Source organism: Eptesicus fuscus, chromosome 13, assembly GCF_027574615.1.
Source record: "Eptesicus fuscus isolate TK198812 chromosome 13, DD_ASM_mEF_20220401, whole genome shotgun sequence".
In the NCBI taxonomy this organism is placed as follows: Eukaryota; Metazoa; Chordata; class Mammalia; order Chiroptera; family Vespertilionidae; genus Eptesicus; species Eptesicus fuscus.
The window spans coordinates 56,486,944-56,510,646 of record NC_072485.1 but is presented as its reverse complement, the minus strand read 5'-3'; the positions used below and the strand labels follow the sequence as shown (position 1 = coordinate 56,510,646).

The 23,703-nt window shown below is 42.6% G+C and overlaps 1 protein-coding gene across 3 annotated transcripts in view; it reads right to left on the bottom strand.

The window, feature by feature from the left end:
- Positions 1-23,703, bottom strand: part of NELL1 (neural EGFL like 1) — a 689,563-nt gene that overhangs the window by 630,056 nt on the left and 35,804 nt on the right. For all 3 annotated transcript variants that reach the window (XM_008148966.3, XM_008148967.3, XM_054725521.1), the window contains exon 3: positions 1,332-1,482. In XM_008148966.3, the coding sequence (XP_008147188.2) occupies positions 1,332-1,482 (151 nt within the window). The remainder of the gene's footprint in view (positions 1-1,331; positions 1,483-23,703) is intronic.

Genomic DNA, 23,703 nt, shown 5'->3' with positions numbered 1-23,703 from the left:
CAAGAAGCTAGTAAAATCACCACTAAGATGATTGAAAAGGAAATAAGAAGCAGAAATCAATGAACTTAAAATGAAAATCAGTAGCCTTGATCAATAAAACTAAGAACTGTTTCACTTAAAAAACACCAATAGATTACACAATCCCATGATGAGCCCAGCCAAGAAAAGAAGGAAATACATATGTTTTACATTACAGATTTTAAAAGATATCACCACAAGTATGAAGTGTTATTACATAAAATATAATGTCCAACTCTTTGCTCCAAAAAAATACAAACCTAATGAAGTACGATAAACAAAATTTAAGTTTATCCAAAGAAAAGTTTAAAATTAAATAGAATAACATGAAATAGAAAATGAACATTTCCAATAATAGATTTCCCAGCCTCCCCAAAATCAAATTATCAGCCCATAATATAGTCATGCTAATTCTATCAGAAACATTTATAAAAGAGGTATTGCCTATATATTTAAACCAGTCCAAGCATTTAAAATTTCAAAAATCCTTGAACTAATTCACAACCCCTCCCCAGAAAAAAACCTACAGTATCTTACATATTGATGATTTAAAATATTTTACATGTTTAACATTTTAGTGTAAATGTTTAGAACAATGGTTGGCATTAATCAGTGCTCAAAATAATGTTAGTTACTACTATTTTTACTAACCTACCTGTTCCATCTCAAAATCATGGCAACCTCTTTCTGGGATGCTGTTCTTCTGATCCCTTACTCCTTCCCATTCAGCCTGTCAAATATCTACTCACTTTTGTCCTTACACAACCGTCACCCTTCCTGAAGCCTTTCGTGGTTTACCACAACCCATCCTGAGATTAACCACTATTGCCTTTATTTCCTAAACACAGCGTATTAGCATTGCATCTATAATACTCTGTGACATTTATTTGTCCATCTTCCCCATTAACTTACGTGATCCTTAGAATAAAAATTCCCTATTATTCACCTTAATATTCACAGTGACAAGCACAGTTCTGCACAATAAATACTTATTAAAGGTTACTGTTAAATATTATTCATTTGCTTGCTTGATGACCTACATATGATGGATAGAAAGTGGTTTCATACGAGCAAGGTCCACCAGAAGCTAGAGGTAGCTCAGAAAGATACTCGTGAGCAGTCCTTGACGCGCAAACAAGAAAGCTGTTTGGCCCACAGTAAATTCTTAATGCAAAGTAAATGTACTGATGTGTTCAACAGAAGCAAGGCCTCAGCCAGCTGCATGTTCTCTCGGAGCTACCACCTCTAAATCCCCAGGCGTTCTGTGCAGTGCATTCCCTCCTACACAGGTTTCCGAGACTGAGCTTTCTTACCTGTGTTCCAGTTCCCGAATGGACAGGATCACTCCTGACGTCGACGGCTTTTGCTGTACAGTGGCCACAAAGGTGAAGTCACTCTTGTTTCGGAACAGCTGAATTAATTTCTCACTCACGTGAGGGGCTGCATGGATCTCTCTGTGTGTGTCTAGGAGTCAAGAAAGAAGAGTGGGAGAAACAGGAGTTGGGGTGGGAGGGAGGAGGAGGAGAAGGAGAAAAAAGAGGAGAGGGAGCATGAGAAGGAAGAGGAGAGAAGATGCACAGTTAAAAATGCCACGTCCAGGATCCAGGTTGCATTTTTCACTTCCCCCTCTTGTCAATACTTTTCATTTTCAGACGCCAGCCACCACTCCATACAGCTCGCTCATCCAATGCAAAACCCAGAAATGCCATCCCTGCCACTGTGCCCACTTGTCACTTTGACACATTCACAATTGGCCAGTGGTGTTCTGATGGGAATTTTAACAGGACACTGAGCAAGTTGGCCTGCTGCAAACAGATTAGGTTGCTGTAAATACAGTGAGAGGCAGGCAAATAAATGGGGCCCTAACTTCAGAGAATCCTGAATCTAGCCGGATCCAAACGCCACTCCGCAGACTCCAAGTCCACTTTTCCCATGGGCTCTGTGGCCTTCTCTCCACAATGCACCTAGGGAAGCCCGTCCTTGCTTTGTACCCCACCAAGATTTACTAGCGCTAATAATAACAGACAACTCCGCTTTGCCTAAAGAATAAATACAAGGCATGCTTGTGATCCATACACGTGCCTGGAATTTCTCTGCACATATGCAGTGGGTGACTTTCCTCATGAAATATTTATTCAAGTCCAGGCCTAGAGGTGCGGGAGTCCAGACAGGAATCTCTCTCTGCAACATCCGTGTATGAGAGGCATTCATCATTTCATGCTCAGACTCCCCCTTGTCATGATAAACCGGGCATTATCTCCTCATTTTACACTATGCTGCCTGGCATCAGAAAGTAGCACCAAGGGAGCTGAGCGAGAAAACTCTTCAAAGAATGACAAATGAACAGCAAAGGGGTTTAGTGGGACTCCTCGTTCCCAGACCACGTCCTCTGACTGTGTAACTACCCAGTTATTTCTCGGGGGCTGCAGGAGGAGCCTTTGAAATACAGAACACAAAGGCTGCACCGCTGCGCTGCCCATCAACATCCCAGACCTGTGTGTGGAACTTAAAGCACCTCAGCTAAAGAGTGGCTTCTGACAAAAAGAAATCCTTGAATTCTTGACCTTAGTTTCGCCTCAGTCCCTTCATCTGCAAAATGAGGGTATGGACTAGACTAGGTCAGTGGTCGGCAAACTCATCAGTCAACAGAGTGCAAACCACAGCTCGCGAGCCACATGCCGCAGTTTGCCGACCACTGGACTAGGTCATTTGTCAAGGCCTCCTGAACTTAACCTTCCATAATTCCATGAGTAGCTGGTTTAAATTTGCAGCACAGAAAAGAAGAGCAAGGTCTACCATGTGAAAAAGACAGGCTAGGAATGACTTGAAGGTTGGACCTCCCAACCCAGGGAGATCACTCTACCAGCATAACCCTACTTGGACATCTGCTTTTCTGCCCAAAAGAAGGCCTTCACTACTGTACTAGTAGGTGGCCTGCTGTCAGCTTTGGTCAAGGGCTGAGATAAGGAGAAGGTATGCTTCCAGAATACCTTCTCTTCTCCACTCTCCACACAGCAGCCAAAGAGCTCTTTAAAAGCATAGGCCAGAATCATTTCAGTTTTCTGCTTGAAACCTTCTAATGGCTTCCCACTGCTCCCAGGGTAAAATCCAGGCTCTTTAGCATGGCCTGCAAGGTAACCTAGAAATGGACTCTTGCCTACCTCTCCCCACAGCATCACACTCTTCTCGGTTGCGAGAGGAGCTCCCCAAGCCCACTCCTGCCTCAGCGTCTTGGTCCTCTCTCTCTACCCACAGTGCTCTTCTCCCACTGTTCACATGCCTGGACCCTCCGTCTTCAGCTCTGGCTGCAAATGCAACCTCCTGGTCCGTCCCTCCAAAACAGGCTCTCTATAAATGTCTAACACACCACTCTGGTTATTCTCTCCATCTCACCTATCGTAACATATATATTGTGATCTGTTTATTATTCCCTTATATCATGATCTTATTTCATATTCCTTACCTTATTTCCCTTCTTTTGCCATGAGACTATAAGCTCCGTGAGGGCGGGCATATTTACTTATTCACTGTTCTATCTATAGATTTTAGTGCCTGGCAGAAAGTAGGCAGCCAATAAAAACTTATTGAATTAATGTATTTCCACTTATTTTTGCCATTTACAGTGTTACTTCAAGGAAGCACACATATTAGTCAGAATATAGGGATGTCATTTGGAAAACTAGGGAATCAATGGGTACTTCTCAAGTGCCAGCAGCCATGGAATTAAAGAAAATGAGGGTCAGCGCCAATTCAGCCTCTCTCCTCTTTGTAGGACACCCCACCTACGGGTCTCATCCATCCCACCACACCTGCTCACCCAGCCCTCCTGGGAAAGGGAACATTTCTTCTGCTAGCTTTTCCCACTTCTCTGTGAGAGTGACTGGCACGTTGAAGTAAAGACCCCATTAGCGCTCACCAGAGTGAAATGTAAAGAAATCTATTTTGATACATTGAGACTTTATGTACATTCTTATTCTCAGAAAAGCTCTTTTGAGTAAATGTTTACCATAATTCAGCCACTAAAAGAACACACGGAAGTATTCCCACTTCTTACAGTATAGAGGCAAGCAAACTGGACCAGGTTTCAAGGGACTGATAACTGCTCTGGGTTTAGCAGACACCTCGCTGCGGCCCTAGCATAAGATTCTTTACCCCTCTGAGCCTCACCCTCCACATCTGAAAACTGAGGGCTGAACTACACAATCTCTGTGCTCTTTCCTAGTCTCACCATTTTGTTTAACCCATCATAGCAAAATAGGGTATTGAGGCTATTTAAACACCCAGGTTTTATCATTTTTCTCCTCCACTGATTTTTCCAGATCACCATAAATGTAAAGTTGTCAATTACTGAATATAGTGACATGTCACCTACTTTGCAGTAGCCTGCTTTTATCCTGGAGTTAAAAGAGCAACCGATGAAAACCAATTGAGAACATACAGTGAATATTATACTTCCATATTCAACCACTATAATGTATGTTTGCTGTATTTCAGAATATTCAATTCCACTAAAGAAAAACAAGTGAGATGGATAAAGCTCATAGGACATGTTAAATATAGATAGCAAGTTAGCAACCTGTGAAACGTGTTAAACATAGATGGAATAAATGGAACATAAGTGTGTTGAACACACATTTAAAAAGGATTGAGTAAGAGTATGACTTATAAATAGAAAGGGTGGGAGGACCAAGTCATTATGTACAAATCATGAAACCTTCAGAATGACAGCTATGTCATCCCTAAATCCAACAGCCATCTTTGACACTCATTCCATTCCCACTGTGGCCCCACGTGTACTCTGAGAAATGCTAAATAAAACCCACCGCTGATCACCAAATTAACAGATGAACTACAGCTGTAGGCAGATGTGTTTGTCCCTGCTTCTCTCCAACAGATAAAGCATGTTGGCTTCAGACACCTCGCATCCACTGAACCCCTTTTTTTCTTTATCCCCTCCCCCCCAAACAGATACTGCAAGCTGACCCAGTTAGTTGCAGCTTAGGAACTAGTCATGCAAAAAGCTTTTCTGGGATGTATCTTGGTCTTAGGTGGGTGAGAAGAGATTTTTTTTTTAATTTAGGCAATACATTTCTATCTGTACTGTACCCCTGTTTTTATAAACTCAGCTCCAATCCATGTAACCACAGCATCAGCAACAAAGCTGATAGGGCAGAGAGGAAATTTGAACATATGACCAGTGGATAAGCCAGGAATCCAGTGGGGTCTCCTATTTCCCCTCCCCCACCCCCACTTGAAACCCTTTTCTAAGTGTGTCAGCCTATTCTATCGCTTTCCCTTACTTCCTCTTGGATATTTTTAATTGCTTTCATAAGCGAAATGATTCAAGCATTTGAATTTGGTCTGTCCGTGAAGCTTTTTGTTTTGTGACCTCTGGGAGTGTACTTGAAGTCTATCACTGCGTCGCAGTAATTTCCCACACAACCACCTCTTTGGGTGAACACTTTACATTTTTAAAAGAGGGGAGAAAGGAATGTAGTTTCAGATACCCAGAGGTGTTGCATGATTGAGTTAAGAAGTGCTAACTCCGCAGCAAGGGTTAAGTGCTTTTTCTTTCCTGGGATGAGGCAGCTCTACCTAGTCATTTTTAAAGAAACACTAAAAATGCTAATGTAGTGATTAAGCATCAGTAAAACAGTGTTGAGTGAAGAAGGGAGGAGATACAAAAATACGCAGTAAAGAAGAAATTAAACAAAGGTACTCGCACTCTTCTCTAAGATACAGGCAACTTCATTTCTCTTTCCCCTGATTCCTAGGGTGCAATGGGTATTATTTTCATTGTGGAGAAGCATATAGTTGTGTTTCCTTTGTGCCAGGCACTGTGCTGGGCACCAGGGAAATGAAAGTAAAAATGCAATTTCTGCCTTCGAGGATGGCTTCCTAAGTAAGACGTTACCTGGTGACAACAGGTAGAGTGGGGGCAATGCACAAAGGAAGGAGGGAGCCCGTGGAGACTGGGAATGACATCTGTGGAGGATGTATCTTTGAGCCTAAGTCAAAAAAGATGAATGAGCCCTAACTGGTTTGGCTCAGTGGATAGAGCGTTGGCCTGTGGACGCAAGGGTCCCAGGTTCAATTCCGGTCAAGGGCATATACCTTGGTTGTGGGTACATACCCAGTTGGGAGTGTGCAGGAAGCAGATGATCGATGTTCTCTCTCATCAATGTTTCTAATTCTCTATCCCCCCCTTCCTCTCTGTAAAAAAATCAATAAAATATATTTTTTTAAAAGATGAATGAGCATTTACCAAGCAGGAGAGAGGGGGAGAAGAGGGCCTTCATTGAGGGATCACTCTGCAGATGTGAACACCCATGTGCTTCCCATTATCCTTGTTGCATTTTTCTTTCTCTGCAAGCATATCGCTCACTAAAAGTCCAGCAGGAAAGCATCTACTCAACCTATTCTTTTTATATATATATATATATATATATATATATATATATATATATATATTTTTTTTTTTTTTGGTGATATCTGAGAGAAAGGGAGGAGAGAGAGATAGAAACATCAATTATGAGAATCATTGATCTGCTGCCTCCTGCACCCCCCGTACTGGGGATGGTGCCCATAACCCGGGCATATGCCCTGACCACAAATTGAACCATGACCTCCTGGTTCATAGGTCACGGTTCAACCACTGAGCCACACCTGCTAGGCTACTCAACTTAATCTTGAAAGGAACTCTCCAACAATTGGTGAATTGAACAAGCAAACGCAGCAGCAACCAGAAACATGACAAAACAAACATACCAGGGCCGCCCACCTCAGCTCTGACTGATGGGGAATCCAGGCAACATCTTAGCAATTATAGCACATTTACACCGAGGACCTCAGCCCAAGGCAGAATCCTGATATAGGACATAGCACAGGCTCCTAGCCTGAGTCCCATGTAAGCTGGTGGTAAGACTGGCCACAAACGGTAAAGCAACACTTGTTCATTTGAAATGGTTGTTGGCTTTTCATTTCTGAATACAGTGGAAATTTGCCACTTTAGAACCTGCCAAGTATCCACGGGCGAGTCCTGTTGTCAGGAGGGAGGGGGACATGTGTCCCACTGTTAGGTCCTGCAGCCTTTCTTTGAGAACGTCAGATGTTATTGATCTAAGCAGCTTTCAAAGCAGCAGAAATCACAATTAGAAACTGGTGGGGATGCCAGGAGACTCCCACTTAACATGTAGGAATTTCTGTCTCCACTAACAAGTTCACAATAGCATCCCATTAAACCGCCATTAGCTCCAGAAGCCAGAATGATAAAAAGCAAACGTGTATGGCTTATGATGGTGCCAAGTGCAAGCTAACTGTTTTGCACATATCATTTCCCTTTCAATACTTTATTACCTTTCCTGTTTTACGGACAAGAGAGACTAAGGCTTACAGAACTGAAGTAATTTTCTGAAAGACACTGGGCTAGGAAGCCATGGTGCTGAGATCCCAATTTGGCAGGCTGGTTCCACACACCACTTCACTGTGCTACAGCTGCTGGTCACCCACATGTGTGAACTTGGTGCCGGGGTGTGAAAAAGGGACAAATCACCATCATATACCCAGGACCTGACACATTATATTCACTCAGAAAATATTTATGAACAGTCTATTTGTATAACACTTCTGTGAGCTAAATATCAACATCTCCCCATTTTACAGGTGAAGAAACTGAGGCACAGAGAAGTTTTATGGCTTACCCAGGCTTAAGGTAAGTAAATGAAGACAAAATTGACTCTCCATGGCATTCACCTGGCATCCCTGCTTACTTTTTTTTATCATCTTCTCTTTCTGCTTCCCCAACCCCCTCACACTCCGCACTCCAGCCACACAAGCCTTTTCCTTCTTTCCAGAGACCGTGCTCCTCCCCACCTTGGTGCATTCCTATCTGCAGTGACCTCTCTCTTCTTTTCCTCTTCTTCGGGTGCAAGCTTAATTGTCACTCCTTCGGGCTTTTTCTGACTGCCCCAGGCCAGCTCGGGTTCCCTGAATTGTTTCACTGTATTTCCATCATCATCAAGGTTTCATGCATGTAATCGTGTTATTAATGGCTACCATGCCCACCAGACTGGATATTCCACCAGGAATGGTTTCCCAGTATGTACTACCCCATACACTGCACCAGGCGTCCTCAAACTACGGCCCGCGGGCCACATGCGGGTGTTTAACGGTCTGAGGGACAGTGAACTGGCCCCCTGTTTAAAAAGTTTGAGGACCCCTGCACTGCACACTGCCAGGCACATGGTAGAGCTTTACCAAATGTCCATTACACTAATAATTAATATGGCCTGACTCCAAAGTCCGGAGCAGAACACAGCAAAAGAGGTTTGCCAATGACACTCAACTATAACCCCAACTTGTTGAGAAACAGTGCATTAAAATAATGAGCTGCCTAAGGAATGAACAAGCCAGCTGGGCGTCCCCAACTCCTCCATCAGGGGACTAAACCCAAGGAACCCTATGACACACGATAGTAATCATTTTTGTAATTACTATGTTATTCAATCAAAAGAGATTGCAGCACCCCCATAATTTTACTAATTAGGCAGGCCTGGTGAGGCAGCTGAGCTCTGCTCATAAACATTTAAAATGCCAGTTAGGAAAAGCCCCACTTCCCCCTGTCACTAAGAAATTAGCAAACTGTAACCACTCCTTCTCTTTAGGCTGCCTCCCCACATTCCAGTGATCTAGTCTCCCCCTAACCCTCATCCCTCCACCCCCATCTCAGCTGGACGCCTCTGAGAGAGAGGTAAAGCAGGGATGCCAGCTCTACCTGAACCACAGGGCAGGAGAACAGAAAAGGAAAGACTAGCCGAAACCGGTTTGGCTCGGTGGATAGAGCGTCGGTCTGCGGACTGAAGGGTCCCAGGTTCGATTCCGGTCAAGGGCATGTACCTTGGTTGTGGGCACATCCCCAGTAGGGGGTGTGCAGGAGGCAGCTGGTCGATGTTTCTCTCTCATCGATGTTTCTAGCTTTCTATCCCTCTCCCTTCCTCTCTATAAAAAATCAATAAAATATATTTTTTTAAAAAAAGGAAAGACTGGTGAAAAGGTTGCATATTAAGACTGCATTATAATGGTACAAATTTCCAGTTAGGAAATAAACAAGTCATGGGCGTGTAATGTGCAACATGGTGCCTGGTGTGCACAGTACCGTGCTGTGTATTTGAAAGATGCTAAGAGAGTAGATGAACCTCTGTCTCTCAGCCCCGTCCATCTAGCTCAGCTCAACCAGTGTCTGAACGCAGCTCCCCCGGAGAAACTGGGAGATCTTGGATAACTCAGCTTCCTTCCTTCACACATGAGTTGCCTCACCCACCGGCAACACGGTAGTAAAACCACCCATCCTGTAGCATTCAGTAAGGAGGAATGAAAGCATTTGTGCACCATGACTCGCACACAGCTTGTGCTCAATAAGTATCTCCCCTCCCCCAACCTCGCTTTAGGACATTTCTGAGAAGCTTTGCAAAGCAGGCTCAGAAATCGACACCCTAAAGTGTGAGCTTTAACATTTGCCAATGTGTTCTCACACACGAGGGCATTTCATATTCATAGGAGCCCATTGGACAGGCACTGATAGCCTCACTTGAAAGATAGGGAATTTCGTGCACTGGGCCTCTAGTAGAAGATAAGTGACTTGCCCAAGATCCCACCTCCAATAAGTAGCAGAGACAGAGCTTCTGACTCCAGTTTTGCAGCTCTTTTTACATATTTCTGCGTGGCTTCTCTAGTCCCCAGACAGGAAATAATCCTTAAACTTGTCCACTATTTCCACTCCAAAGCCAGGTGTCCCCTACCTAAGGGGCACCCCTCTGCAAGGACCCAAAACTCTTCCATATATTAAAGTTTGTTCTCTAGCCTGCTTAAAAACCGGAGCGGTGGGCTGACCTAATTATAATTACTTCCCTTCGGGGCACAGTCCCAATTCTCAGGCATGAAAGAGACATTTGAAATGTGGTATTGGCCTTGACCCTGCCACATCTACTCAGATTCAATAGTAAACAGTAGGGTATCATTTTAACCGCCAAGCTAATTCATGATTATTCATTATAAATCATTTTTACAAGTTGCTTCCAATTCTGTGTTTCAAGAATAAAAATCTGCCCGCATTGAAATGCACAGTAATTTTAATATGCAAGCCTCCTACAGAGATGATGTCTCATTTTAATTATTGTTTCCGTTTAATAGGTTTTCATTAAATTAGAGGGTGGAGCAATTACTGGGGTGAACAGCTAACGTTTCAAAGGTAAGCTCCCGGGTTCGCGGGCAAAGATGGAGAAGCAGAAGGCGACTCTTCTGGGGAAACCAGCGCTGGCTACTTCTTTTCTCAGCTTCAAAACAGAGCTGGCATCCCCTCATGGTGACATGCAAACAGCTCAAGCGTGTGTTTAACTTAAGGCATCTTAATTACATAACTGTTCTATCGGGAATCCGGGCTCCCCTGTCATCAGAGTAGAAAAATGCTCTTAAAAGTCCACAACCTGCAAAGCTAAGATGTCAAACCACAGGAAAATACTCCTGATGAAATTGTCTTCTCTCTCACATGCAAGTAATTTAGTTGGTTTAGTGGATTAAGGTCTGACTTTCCACCTCTGGGAAATTGGTTCAACTTCAACACAGGCTGCAGTGACCAAAATCATATTAATTAGCAAACTGTCGGAGCCTCGATGAGAAATTACTTTGGTGGCCTCAGCGATATCTTACCCTAGAAACTGCACAAATTTGGCACTTGGGGACCAAGAGGGCAGTATTACATCTCAGACAGAGGTGAAGGAATGAATGAGAAGTAGGGAAAGAGGGTAGGGTGGGAGGTAAAATCTGCTTTATTGGGATCCCAGGGGTCAGAGGTGAGGATGCCTGCAATTACATTGAGGGTTTGGGGGCTCTGCATTGCAAAATCTGCACCCAGGAAGAAGGAGAGGGCTTGGCACGCTTCAAATGGGCAAGTCTTTTCTCTCCAAATGAGCTGAAGGAGGACAAGAGGGCAGCTAGAGGGTATGCTTGCAGAAATAAAAGGCCTATTAGGTTAGGGCAGGCCTGGTCACTATACACTGATTTGCCAGGTTATCTCTGAACGCATAATAATCTGGGCACTCAGTGTATTTGTATCTCAAATGGGTACCAAAAGTATTCTAGACTTTTGCTGGAGATCAACCACCTATTTGCCCTGAGCTTTCTATCAGCCAGGGCAAAGGGGAAAACTGATCAGGTGCATGAATTATAGTATCTTTGATATCAAATAAATGAGGTACTCAAGAGAAGTACACTGAGTGGCCAGATTATTATGCGTTCAGAGATCATAATAATCTGGCCACTCAGTGTATATGCCAAGAAAGTAATGTGGGAATCTCTCTCTCTATGCTATGGGAAGGGGGAAAAATATTTTCTACAACTTTCCACAACAGAGAGTCATCACAAAGCAGCCTCAGTCCCAGGTAAACCAGCAGTGACCAAGTGGTGAACAAGGTACCGTCACTGCTCACCACCACTCCATCCCCAGCCTGATACTGACCATGGGTTAGGGCCCACGCTGGCCACGACTGCTGGAGGAGGTTCTTTTCTCTGTCACTACTGGTATTCTGAGTATTTCCAACAGGATTACTAATGTGGAACTCCTCAATGCAACGCTTTCTTTGCAGCTCCTTTATATCCGCTGTCCTAAAAAGCACATCATCAGCTCTTACCTCACGTGCATTGATCTAATTACACGCCTTGTTAGCTAATTAGTTCCAGAGTCACTGCCAGGGAGGTCTCCCTAGCTATCTATCTGTGCTGGCCACAGGGTGTCTGTGCTCTCAGCTGCTGGGGAAACTGCAATTACTGGCCTTTCAACCCTGAGCAGGGGAAGGGCAGTAAAGCTCTCTGGACACCTGAGACTCCAGTGAGCCGAAGCTCCAGGGTGTATCTGTCCAGGGAGGGAGCTACGGGTGTGATTTCTTGCACACTTGAAAACTGACCTCTTCTTTAGAGATTTTATTCCAATTAAGTTAAGCATTAATGTCACCCTTAAAAAGACTCATTGGAAGTACGGCTTGCTCCTGAACTCAACTGTCAATGGCTTCCTGGCTACTGGCTCCCTCTCCACCAATTTTTCCTACAGCCCTCCCAAACAAAATCTATGATCAAGGGCAAAAATTACAATCCCCATTTACTGAAGCTTTTTTAAAGAAATGAAAATGTCAATTTGGGGAGAAATTGGTCTTTGATCATTCCTGCAAGTAACTTGGCTCTTGCATGTCCTAGGGCAGTGATCGGCAAACTGCGGCTCGAGAGCCACATGCAGCTCACGAGCCGCGGTTTGCCACTTCTGTTGACTAATGAGTTTGCCAACCACTGTCCTAGGGGTAACAACACTGAGTCAGTGTTTGGTAAATTAAATAGTGTATCAAACAGTGTCTTCATGATAATTCATGTCAAAGGGTGTCTGGTAAGTTCTCAGGGAGTCTATGTGGGTATGACTTAGCCAGCAGATACTCTTTTGGGCTCCCTGAACTACCCCCTCCAAGAATGGTTGTTAGTTCATTCTCCAGCAAAGCCCTCTCGGGCCCCAGGGTGAGCTCACTGCGTGCTGGGCACAGGTGAGGAGCTCCATGGGCATATAATCTCATCTCACCTCCTCCCACCTGAAGCTCCAGCCACCATCTCCACTCCTATCCAAACCCTGCCCGTCTCTCAAGGCCCAACCCAACACCTCTAACTCCACGAAGCTTCTGGAGACACAACTAAGGGTGGTTTTCCCTCCCTACTTCAAAATTCAATCATTCATCCATTCCAACTTATTTGCAGAGCACATTCTCTGTGGCAGGCTCCATACTGTGGTGAATGAGACTGACTCGGTCTGGAGAGAGACATCCAGGCAGTAGTTAGTACCACTCATGCTGACCCATCTTACAGCCTGCATCGTGCCAAGTCCAATGGCCAGCTCTCTATCCTCACCTAACAGACCTCTGGCAACCTCGAAAACAGAGTTCTTCTCTCTCCTTTTTGAATCACTCTGTCTTTTTGGCACTTTCTTCCAGTTTTCCTTGTAGCTCTGGGACCATCTTAAAACTCTTTCATGTCCTCCTCTGCCTGCTCCCTGATTCTCAGGGTGCCTCCGAGCACTTCCATTCATCAGCAAGCCTGAGCGCCACCTCCATCACCACCATGACCCTCAATCCTCTTGACTATAATATAGCAGCAAACACCATATGTCAACTTGCTTCCACTTGTGTCTTTCCTCCTCTCTTCCCTTCTTCTCTTCCCTCTTGTCCCCACTTTCAGACTCTCTATCCCATGTATCAATCGGAGAATCAAGGAGACCTTTTTCAAAATCAAGACACATATCAATCACCTCATCCCTTACTTTAAACCCTCAAATAGCTGCCTGTATTAGTTTCCTGATGCTGTTACAACTAATTACTGCAAACTCAGTGGCTTAAAATGACATAAATGTATTATTAACTTACCGTTTTGGAGGTCAGAAGCCTAAAATGGGTTTCACTGGACCAAAACCAAGGTTGTACAGGGCCGCACTCCCTCCGGAGGTCCTAGAGGAAAGTCATTCCCTTCCTTGCCTTGTCCAGCTATCCTTGGTTGTATCCCCCTCCTACATCTTCAATGTCAGCAGCCAACATCTCATAACCAACCATCCTCTGCTTTCACCTCCTCTCTATCTGACCTTTCTGTTTCCATTTCATGAGGACACTTCCGATTACATTGGGCCCACGATAATCCATGTCATCTCCTCACCTGAAGATCCTTAACTTAATTACATCTACAGAATCACTTTTATCATGTAAAGCAGTGGTTCTCAACCTTCCTAATGCCACGACCCTTTAATACAGTTCCTCATGTTGTGGTGACCCCCAACCATAAAATTATTTTCGTTGCTACTTCAAAACTGTAATTGTGCTACTGTTAATGAATCGTAATGTAAATATCTGTGTTTTCCGATGGTCTTAGGCGACCAGTTTGAGAACCGCTAGCAGGGTCGCCTAAGACCCCGTGGTGCAAAATGCGGCCCACAGCTCAGCCCAGCCCGGAAACGGTGGCTGTGGATGACAGGTAATGATGTCACATAGCAACGCCTGGCTTCCTCTCCCTAGCGACTAGTGTCCTTGGAGTTTCTTCAGCCCAGGAACCCAACTTGCTTTATAGCCAGGTGCAAACATTTTATAGTTTAACCAAATGTTTGTGAAGCATTTTCCCATGCCTCATCTCATTTGATCATCATAGAAGTCCTGGAATAAGTAGATAGGAGACTCAGTAGAATCCTATTTTCTTTTCATTAGCAAGACTCAAATAGCAATATTAAAAGATTTATTCTAATTAATTTCCTTTCAATGTGCATGAATCCGTGCACCGGGACACTAGTTTATTACATAATTATGAAAACATGAATAGGTATGTGTACCTTGGAGTCAATGGAATACAGTATAAAAATTGGGAGATTTCACATAAAAGTCCAGTAAAAAATTTGATGACCTGGCAACACATTCCCACAGGCAGCATGCAGTCAACGCTGGCATTGAGGAGATGGGCACAATGCATGACGTCACCAAGTGCTGGCATTCTCTCGCTAGTATATACCACTCAGTTGTTACCGGGCTGACCCTCTCTGTATCTGGATTGTGGCTGCTCCCCAGCACATCTCTAGCTTGTGCTAATATCACACACCCTCTATACACAGGCCCCACACAACCCCCCTCTATTCCCTTCTCTCCGATCTCCTTCCTGGTTCACCCAGGCACTTAGCAGATGCTGCTGGGCCCTGGTAACAACAGGTCTGAGGTTTGGATCCCCTCATCCTTTCAAGTGACCAGTCAGAGCATTTTTGGCAAAAACAGCCCTTTTTCTCCAGTATAACATATACATATAGCCGTGTGTGTGTGTGTGTATGTGTGTGTGTGTGTGTGTGTGTGTGTGTGTGTGTGGCATGATCTGAAAAAGTTTGGGTAACATTGCCCTGTGTCAACGTGGAATTTGGAGTCAGAAGATCTGGCCTCCACTATCGGTCCTGACACTGAGGATCTGAGCCACAGGTCCTGTAATCCCTCTGAAACTCACTTTCTCTTCCATTCAATAGCAACAAAGATAGAGTTGATGTCTGTATCACAGAACCTACATGACAAATACATTCAATCAACTAATGAGCAGCTTTGAAAAGATCTGTCACTGTCACTTTCCTCCATGAAAATGGGGCACATGCAGAGACTACAGGGGGAAGGCTTTCTCTCACCAGCTTTCTCAAGTAGCTCATAATCCAGCAGTGTCCACAGATGGGTAGAACCCAGCGTGATGAAAATAAATCCCAAGTGAATAAATAGCTTACACTAAAACCATAAACAATTTGGAGCAGAGAGGGTTGGCCATGAGCATAAGAAGTCGTGGGTTGATAGGTGTCTCCGGATAAATTAGTTAATCAATGAGGAACAGTCTAGCCCCGTGTCAGCAGAGGAAGCCTACAGAACAATAGTTGGTCTGTTTGGTTGTGTTGTTCCATGCGGTTGATGTATCTTTTTTTTTAAAAAAGTGCTGCAGCTTACTTTTCAAATTCATGCTGTGAATCCACAGCTTCTTTCCTAAACTCTTTGCTTCTGTCCCACATCGACAGGGTGTAGGCATACTTTTAAGTGGGCTTTTCCTGCCAGGATTCCCCCCAATCTCCCCACACCAATCCAGACCCCACATCTCATAAAAAAAAAAAAGGATAAAAACAGGAGAATGCACTCTTTTGATCAACCACATAGTAATAATGTGAGCATGATAGATGCCAAGATGCCTGTCAGCATTTCTATTTCTGTGTAACTACTGCTGGGGCCTCTCCTTAATTATGCTCGTATTCACCATATGCAGAGTCTGTCGGTGTGGGTCCGCGTGGAACTGAGCCCGGGAGCCCCAACCAGCATAAATACACGCCACACACCCTGTCGTTCCCGGCAACTTTTTCAAAGGAATTATTGGAGAGATTTAAGAATTCTTCAAAAATGTCACAATAATAACTATTTTATCTTTTCTTATGCCATGATGATGATTTGGAGCTTTGCTTTTCTTATTTCACCCAGGCACACCACAACTCATGAATAAAATATGACAAATTTGATAGCAGCTATTGGAGAGGGTTCATCTGTAACCGGAGACGTGCTTGGTGTACAAAGAGCTTTTGTATTCTGACAGCCTTTGTTTCTGGGATAGGCTTTGATCTCAGAGGACCACAAGGGTTTTCCCATCTTCCCGGTCCCCCTCCCAACTTCCCATCATTCCTGCCTTAGGCACAACACCTGAAACCGTGTTTACTTTGTCTTTTAACGAGGACATTTCCAAACAATTAGGGAACAAATCAAAACAACCAAAGGGCGCTCTGCTCACTATGCAACTGGCTTGAAACCACAAGTCAAACAATTGACTCAAAGAGACACAATCAGAACCACAAACTAGTGCATAAAGTATGGAACCTGACATCTTAAAAAATCACTCCCCTGACTGCACCCGCCTGGCAAGATATTTAAAGCGCTCACAAGGTGCTCTTTGGAGAAGTTTCCTCTCCCCAGCAAAGGCTGTCAAGCCCCTTCAAAGTTCAGACTCTGGTCTGCCTCACGAAGAAATAAATGTGAAAAGAGAGGGAAGGAACGTGCGGCTCCACAAACTATCACCACTTATCACGTGGCCCAGGGACCTCAGTCCTCAAGTTTCAAGGTTTCATTTTTTCAAGCGAATCTATAAGCAACTTGTTCTATCACACATGCAGCTGGCTCTCTGAGTTTTCTTCCAAATACGATTTCTCACCCTCCCTCCCCCAGGTGGTTTCTAACTATTTAAAAGCAAAAAGACATCTTAAAGCCATCCCTTGCCTAGAACTCAGAGAGGACTGAGATTTCGACCTCCTGGATGAGCTGTTTGCCAAAACGTCCAAAGTTGTGGGTTTGTCCGAGGAGCCTGACGGATCAATCGATGATTAGGCTGAGACTATGCAACACATTTCTAGCACTCCTCAAGAAAATGAACCCTGGTATCAGCAAGAAAATCAGAATGCAAACGCTTAAGCATATGTTGATTTCTTGTGTTTACTGTGCAGATGCACAGTGATAACTATCTTGGGAAATTACAAGTCTGGGTTGTTTTTTAACTTCACCCAGATACTCCAAGGTACCAAGGAGAGTTGAATTGTGACCCCCTTCTAGCAACTAGAACCAATCTGAAGCCCAGGTGGCTACCACATTGAGGCTGTAGGTTCTGACGGGGTCAATTTGGTCATATTGTTTTATCTAATCTCATGTTGCATTAAACTACACCTCACCAACGACTGACACGTCATGACATCAGGCAATCCATAGGTGGTTAGGTGCAGAGGGAAAATACAATTCTTCCTCCACTACCACCCCACGCCCCACACTCACACTCGGAAGCCAGATATATGTTTGCACTTGCAGCAATAAGCTGAGTCTGAATCTCTGGCCGATAAAGAAGGCAGCAGCTTGAACACTCATGAAACACAGCTAATTTTTATTCCCACGGGACAATACACAATAGCAGCGTTTGGCACCCTGAGGAGCTGCCCATTTGAAGGGGCCGAGCTGAGCCTTCCTTCCTTCAGACCTGATATTTCGGAGGCCAGATGAAGCATGGAATTTGGCACCTGGCATTTAAGTCTTTAACACACACTGTTGAATGGGGTTAGACACCAAACTCTGAGCTTAGTGTAAAAACAAACAAAGAAGGAGGATAAAAATATCCCCAATTCAGTCGCATGTCTACCACTATCAACAGTGCTTGAAATCCTGAGAAATATTGTCTTTTTTTTTTTTAATATTTTTATTGAGGTATTATATGTGTACATATCTTACTATTACCCCCCCCCCCCCCACCCCCACATGCCCTCCCCCCCCCAGAGTTTTTCGTCCATTGTTTATGCTTTTATGCATGCATACAAGTCCTTCGTTTGATTTCAAAACTCCCCCACCTTTCCCAAACTTTCCCCCTGTAATTTGAAAGTCTGTTTGATGCTTTACTGTCTCTGTATCTATCTTTTTGTTCACCACTTTATAATGTTCTTTACTATCCCTAAATGAGTGAGATCATGTGGTATTGTTCTTTCATTGACTGGCTTATTTCACTTAGCATAATGTTCTCCAATTCCATCCAGGTTGCTGCAAATGATGAGAATTCCTTCTTTTTTATGGCAGCATAGTATTCCATTGTGTAGATGTACCACAGTTTTCCGATCCAGTCATCTGCTGATGGGCACCTAGGCTGTTTCCAAATCTTAGCTATTGTAAATTGTGCTGCTATGAACATAGTGGTGCATATATCCTTTCTGATTGGTGTTTCTAGTTTCTTCGGATATATTCCCAGGAGTGGGATTACTGGGTCAAATGGGAGTTCCATTTTCAGTTTTTTGAGGAAACTCCATACTGTTCTCCACAGTGGCTGCACCAGTCTGCATTCCCACCAGCAGTGCACGAGGGTTCCTTTTTCTCCGCATCCTCGCCAACACTTGTTGTTTGTTGATTTGTTGATGATAGCCATTCTGACAGGTGTGAGATGGTACCTCATTGTTGTTTTGATTTGCATCTCTCGGATAATAAGTGACTTTGAACATGTTTTCATGTGTCTCTTGGCCTTTCTTCTGTCTTCTTTTGAAAATATTCTGTTTAGGTCTGTTGCCCATTTTTTTATTGGATCATTTATCTTCCTCTTATTAAGCTGCATAAGCTGCCTGTAGATGTTGGAGATTAAACCTTTATCAGTGATAGCATTTGCAAATATGTTTTCCCATGCAGTGGGCTTTCTTGTTGTTTTGTTGATGGTTTCTTTTGCTGTAAAAAAGCTTTTTATTTTGATGTAGTCCCATTTGTTAATTTTCTCTTTAGCTTCCATTGCCCTAGGGGCAGTGTCAGTGAAGAAGTTCTTGTGGCATATGTCTGATATTTTGTTGCCTGTGGATTCCTCTAGTATTTTTATGGTTTCCCGTCTTATGTTTAAGTCCTGTATCCATTTTGAGTTTATTTTTGTGTATGGTGTAAGTTGGTGATCTAGTTTCATTTTTTTGCATGTATCTGTCCAGTTTTCCCAACACCATTTATTGAAAAGACTGTCTTGACTCCATTGTATGTTCTTGCCTCCTTTGTCAAATATTAATTGAGCATAGTGGTTTGGGTCGATATCTGGGTTCTCTATTCTGTTCCATTGATCAATATGTCTGTTCTTGTGCCAGTACCAGGCTGTTTTGAGAACAGTGGCTTTGTAATACAGCTTGAAATCTGGTATTGAGATCCCACCTACTTTATTCTTCTTTCTGAGGATTGCTGAGGCTAGTCGGGGTCTTTTTTTATTCCAGATGAATTTTTGGAGAGTTCTTTCTAGGTCTGTGAAATATGCTGTTGGTATTTTGATGGGGAGTGCATTGAATCTGTAGATTGCTTTGGGTAGTATGGACATTTTAATGATGTTGATTCTACCAATCCAGGAACATGGTATGTTCTTCCATCTGTTTACGTCTTCCTCTATCTCTTTTTTCAGTGTCCTGTAGTTTTCTGTGTATAGGTCTTTTACCTCCTTAGTTAAGTTTATTCCTAGGTATCTTAATTTTTTTGGTGCGATGGTAAATGGGATTGCTTTTTTAGTCTCTCTTTCTGTAAGTTCATTATTGGTGTATAGAAAAGCCATAGATTTCTTGGCGTTAATTTTGTATCCCGCTACATTGCCGAATTCATTTATTAAGTCTATTAGTTTTTTGATGGAATCTTTTGGGTTTTTTATGTACAATATCATGTCATCTGCAAATACGGACAGCTTCACTTCTTCTTTTCCAATTTGGATGCCTCTTATTTCTTCTTCTTGCCTAATTGCGATAGCTAATACTTCCAGTACTATGTCAAACAGGAGTGGTGAGAGTGGGCATCCCTGTCTTGTTCCTGTTCTTAGGGGAAATGGTTTTAGTTTTTGCCCATTGAGTATGATGTTTGCTGTGGGTTTATCATAAATAGCTTTTATTATGTTGAGGTATGAGCCTTCTATTCCCACCTTGTTGAGAGTTTTTATCAAGAAAGGGTGTTGGATTTTGTCAAATGCTTTTTCTGCATCTATTGATATGACTATGTGATTTTTATCTCTCAATTTGTTTATGTGATGTATCACGTTTATTGATTTGCGGATATTGTACCATCCTTGCATTCCTGGGATAAATCCTACTTGGTCATGGTGTATGATCTTCCTGATGTACTGCTGGAGCCGATTTGCTACAATTTTGTTGAGGATTTTGGCATCAATGTTCATGAGGGATATTGGCCTGTAATTCTCTTTCATTGAGTTGTCTTTATCTGGTTTTGGTATTAGGGTGATGCTGGCTTCATAGAAGGAGCCTGGAAGTGTTCCTTCCTCTTGAATTTTTTGGAATAGTCTGAGGAGGATAGGTTTTAGTTCTTCCTTGAAAGTTTGATAAAACTCTCCTGTGAAGCCATCTGGCCCCGGGCTTTTGTTTGCCGGAAGCTTTTTGATGACTGCTTCAATTTCTTCCATAGTTACTGGCATGTTGAGCTGTTTAGAATCTTCCTGATTGAGTTTTGGAAGGTTGTATTTTTCTAGGAATATGTCGATTTCCTCTAGGTTGTCCAGTTTGTTGGAGTAGAGTTGTTCATAGTATTTTGTAACAATCCTTTGTATTTCGTCGGGATCTGTTGTTATTTCACCTCTTTCATTTCTGATTTTGTTTATTTGGGTCCTCTCTCTTTGCTTCTTGGTGAGCCTGGCTAGAGGTCCATCAATCTTGTTTATCCTTTCAAAGAACCAGCTCTTGGTTTTGTTGATCTTTTGTATTGTTTCTTTGGTCTCTATGTCGTTTATCTCCGCTCTGATCTTTATTATTTCTTTCCTTCTGCTTACACTGGGCTTATCTTGTTGCTCTCTCTCTAACTCTTTGAGTTGTTGGGTTAGGTAATTTATTACCATTGTTTCTTGTTTTTTGCAGTAGGCTTGCAGAGCTATGAACTTCCCTCTCAGGACTGCTTTCGCTGTGTCGCATAGATTTTGGATTGTTGTGTTTTCATTGTCGTTTGTTGCCATGATGTTTTTTATTTCTTCCTTGATGTCTTTGGTAACCCAGTCATGGTTTAATAGCATGCTGTTTAGTCTCCAAGTGTTTGATTTCTTTGGGTTGTTTTTATTGTAGTTGATTTCCAGTTTTATGCCACTGTGATCTGAGAAGATACTTGATATGATTTCTATCTTCTTGAATTTGGAGAGACTTTGCCTATGTCCTAACATATGGTCTATCTTTGAAAATGACCCATGTGCATTTGAGAAGAATGTATATTCTGTGGCTTTGGGGTGAAATGTTCTGAAGATGTCGATTAATTCCATCTGTTCTAGTGAGTCATTTAGGATTGATGTTTCTTTGCTGATTTTTTGTTTAGAGGATTTGTCCAATGGTGATAGTGGGGTATTGAAGTCTCCTACTATGATTGTATTACTGTCAATCTCTCCTTTGATATCTTCCAGGAGTTTTTTAATGTATCTTGGTGCTCCTGTATTGGGTGCATATATGTTTACCAGAGTTATTTCTTCTTGTTGGATTTCTCCCTTTAGTATTATGAAGTGGCCTTCATTATCTCTTGTTATGTCCTTCACTTTGAGATCTAATTTGTCAGATATAAGTATTGCAACCCCCGCTTTTTTTTCATTTCCATTTGCCTGGAAAACCTTTTTCCATCCCTTTACTCTCAGTCTGTATGCATCCTTTTTTTTGAGGTGGGTTTCCTGTAGACAGCAGATATCTGGGTTTTGTTTTCTTATCCAGTCTGTTACCCTGTGTCTTTTGATTGGGGCATTCAATCCATTTACATTTAAAGTTATTATTGATAGGTACTTATTTGACGCCATTTTTATTCTATACCCCTGTGTACCTTCTTTGCTTCCTATTTCTTTCTTTTTTTTTTTTTTTTACAGCAGACCCTTTAGCATTTCTTTCATTGCTGGTTTGGTGGTGATAAACTCCCTTAGTCCTTTTTTGTCTGTGAAGCTCCTGATTTCACCTTCAATTTTGATTGATAGCCTTGCTGGGTACAGTATTCTTGGATTTAGACCCTTCCTTTGCATGACTTGGTATATTTCATTCCATTCCCTTCTGGCCTGATGAGTTTCTGTTGAGAAATCAGTTGCTAGTCTGATGGGGGTTCCTTTGTATGTAACTGTCTGTCTCTCTCTGGCCGCTTGTAAGATTCTTACTTTGTCGTTGGTGTTTGCCAACTTAACTATGATGTGCCTTGGCGTCGGTCTTTTGGGGTTCATTTTGCTTGGAACTCTGTGAGCTTCTTGGATTTGTGTGGGTTTTTTCTTCCCTATATCAGGGAAGTTTTCTGTTATTATTTCTTCAAACAGGTTTTCTATTCCTTGCTCAGTTTCCTTTCCTTCTGGCACCCCTATTATCCTGATGTTGTTTTGTTTTGTATTGTCCCGAAGTTCCCTTACGCTCTCCTCAATCTTTCTAATTTTTGTTTCTAGAAGCTGTTGTAATTGGGTATTTTTTTCCATCTTGTCTTCTAGCTCACTTATGCGGTCCTCTGCTTCATCTAGTCTACTCTTGATGCTTTCTATTGAGTTCTTTACAGCAGCGATGTCATTTTTCATTTCTTCTTGGTTCTTCTTCATTTCTTCTTGGTTCTTACTCATATTGTCGAATTTGTCTTCCATCCTTTTCAGCCACTTTATGACCATTTCTCTGAATTCTTTCTCTGATAGGTTGTTTGCCTCTAAATCGTTTACTTCCTTTTCTGGTGATGCCTGCTTCTCTTTCCTGTGGGGGCTGTTTCTTTGTCTCCTCATGGTCTCTCTTCTCCGGATGTTATATAGATTTCTGGTTATATAGATTTCTCTCTCTGGCGTTGATTTAAAGGTATAAAATACAACACAACCAGGCACAACAGACAAGGCACTGAACAGAATTGTATTCACGATATTAATAACCTACAATAAAGGTAACCACCAGAGAAAGACAAATTAGGGAATAGGAGTGGAAGAGGGAGAGTAAAAAGAAAGAACAACAACAACAAAAAAAACAAAAAACAAAGAGTGTGAATCTGAACTTGGGAAAAGAGCAGAAAGAAAGAAAAGAAAAAGAAATAACAGAAAAGAAAAGAAAAAAAAAAGTAAGAGAGACAAGAATGATACTAAGAGAGAAAAGGGGAACAAACTATATATATGGGGAGTAAACTCCACTAGAACAACCACTATTCCCAGCAAATTCCAGCAACACGAGCCTGGAGATTAATACAAACTGCAACAGCAGCTAATATCAAGTGAGGCAAGGGAAAGCAAAAGTAAAAAACAAACAAAAACAAAGCAAACAAAAGAACCAACCAAACCAACAAAAAGAATAATCAAAACAATCTCATAAAAAAGCATAAAAATTCAATCTAATCAACATTCAAGCAAACAACAACAAAAGGCCCGAGAGAAAAATAATTTTTTTAAGGTAGCGTAGAGAGAGGTTTGTATGGATTTGGAGCAGGGGGTTGGGAATTAGATATATAAGTAGGGTGAAGTTTTAGCAGGGAGTAAACTGAAAAAGTAGGGAAAATCTAAAGCCAGAAAGGGTTAAGATAAACTGGGGACCAAGGGGGAAAGGTTAGGAGGAGAGTGATGGCATAATGTTAGCTTTGAGATAGGGTAAAGCGATTGTAAGGGAAAGATGCAAGTCGAATGTAGGAC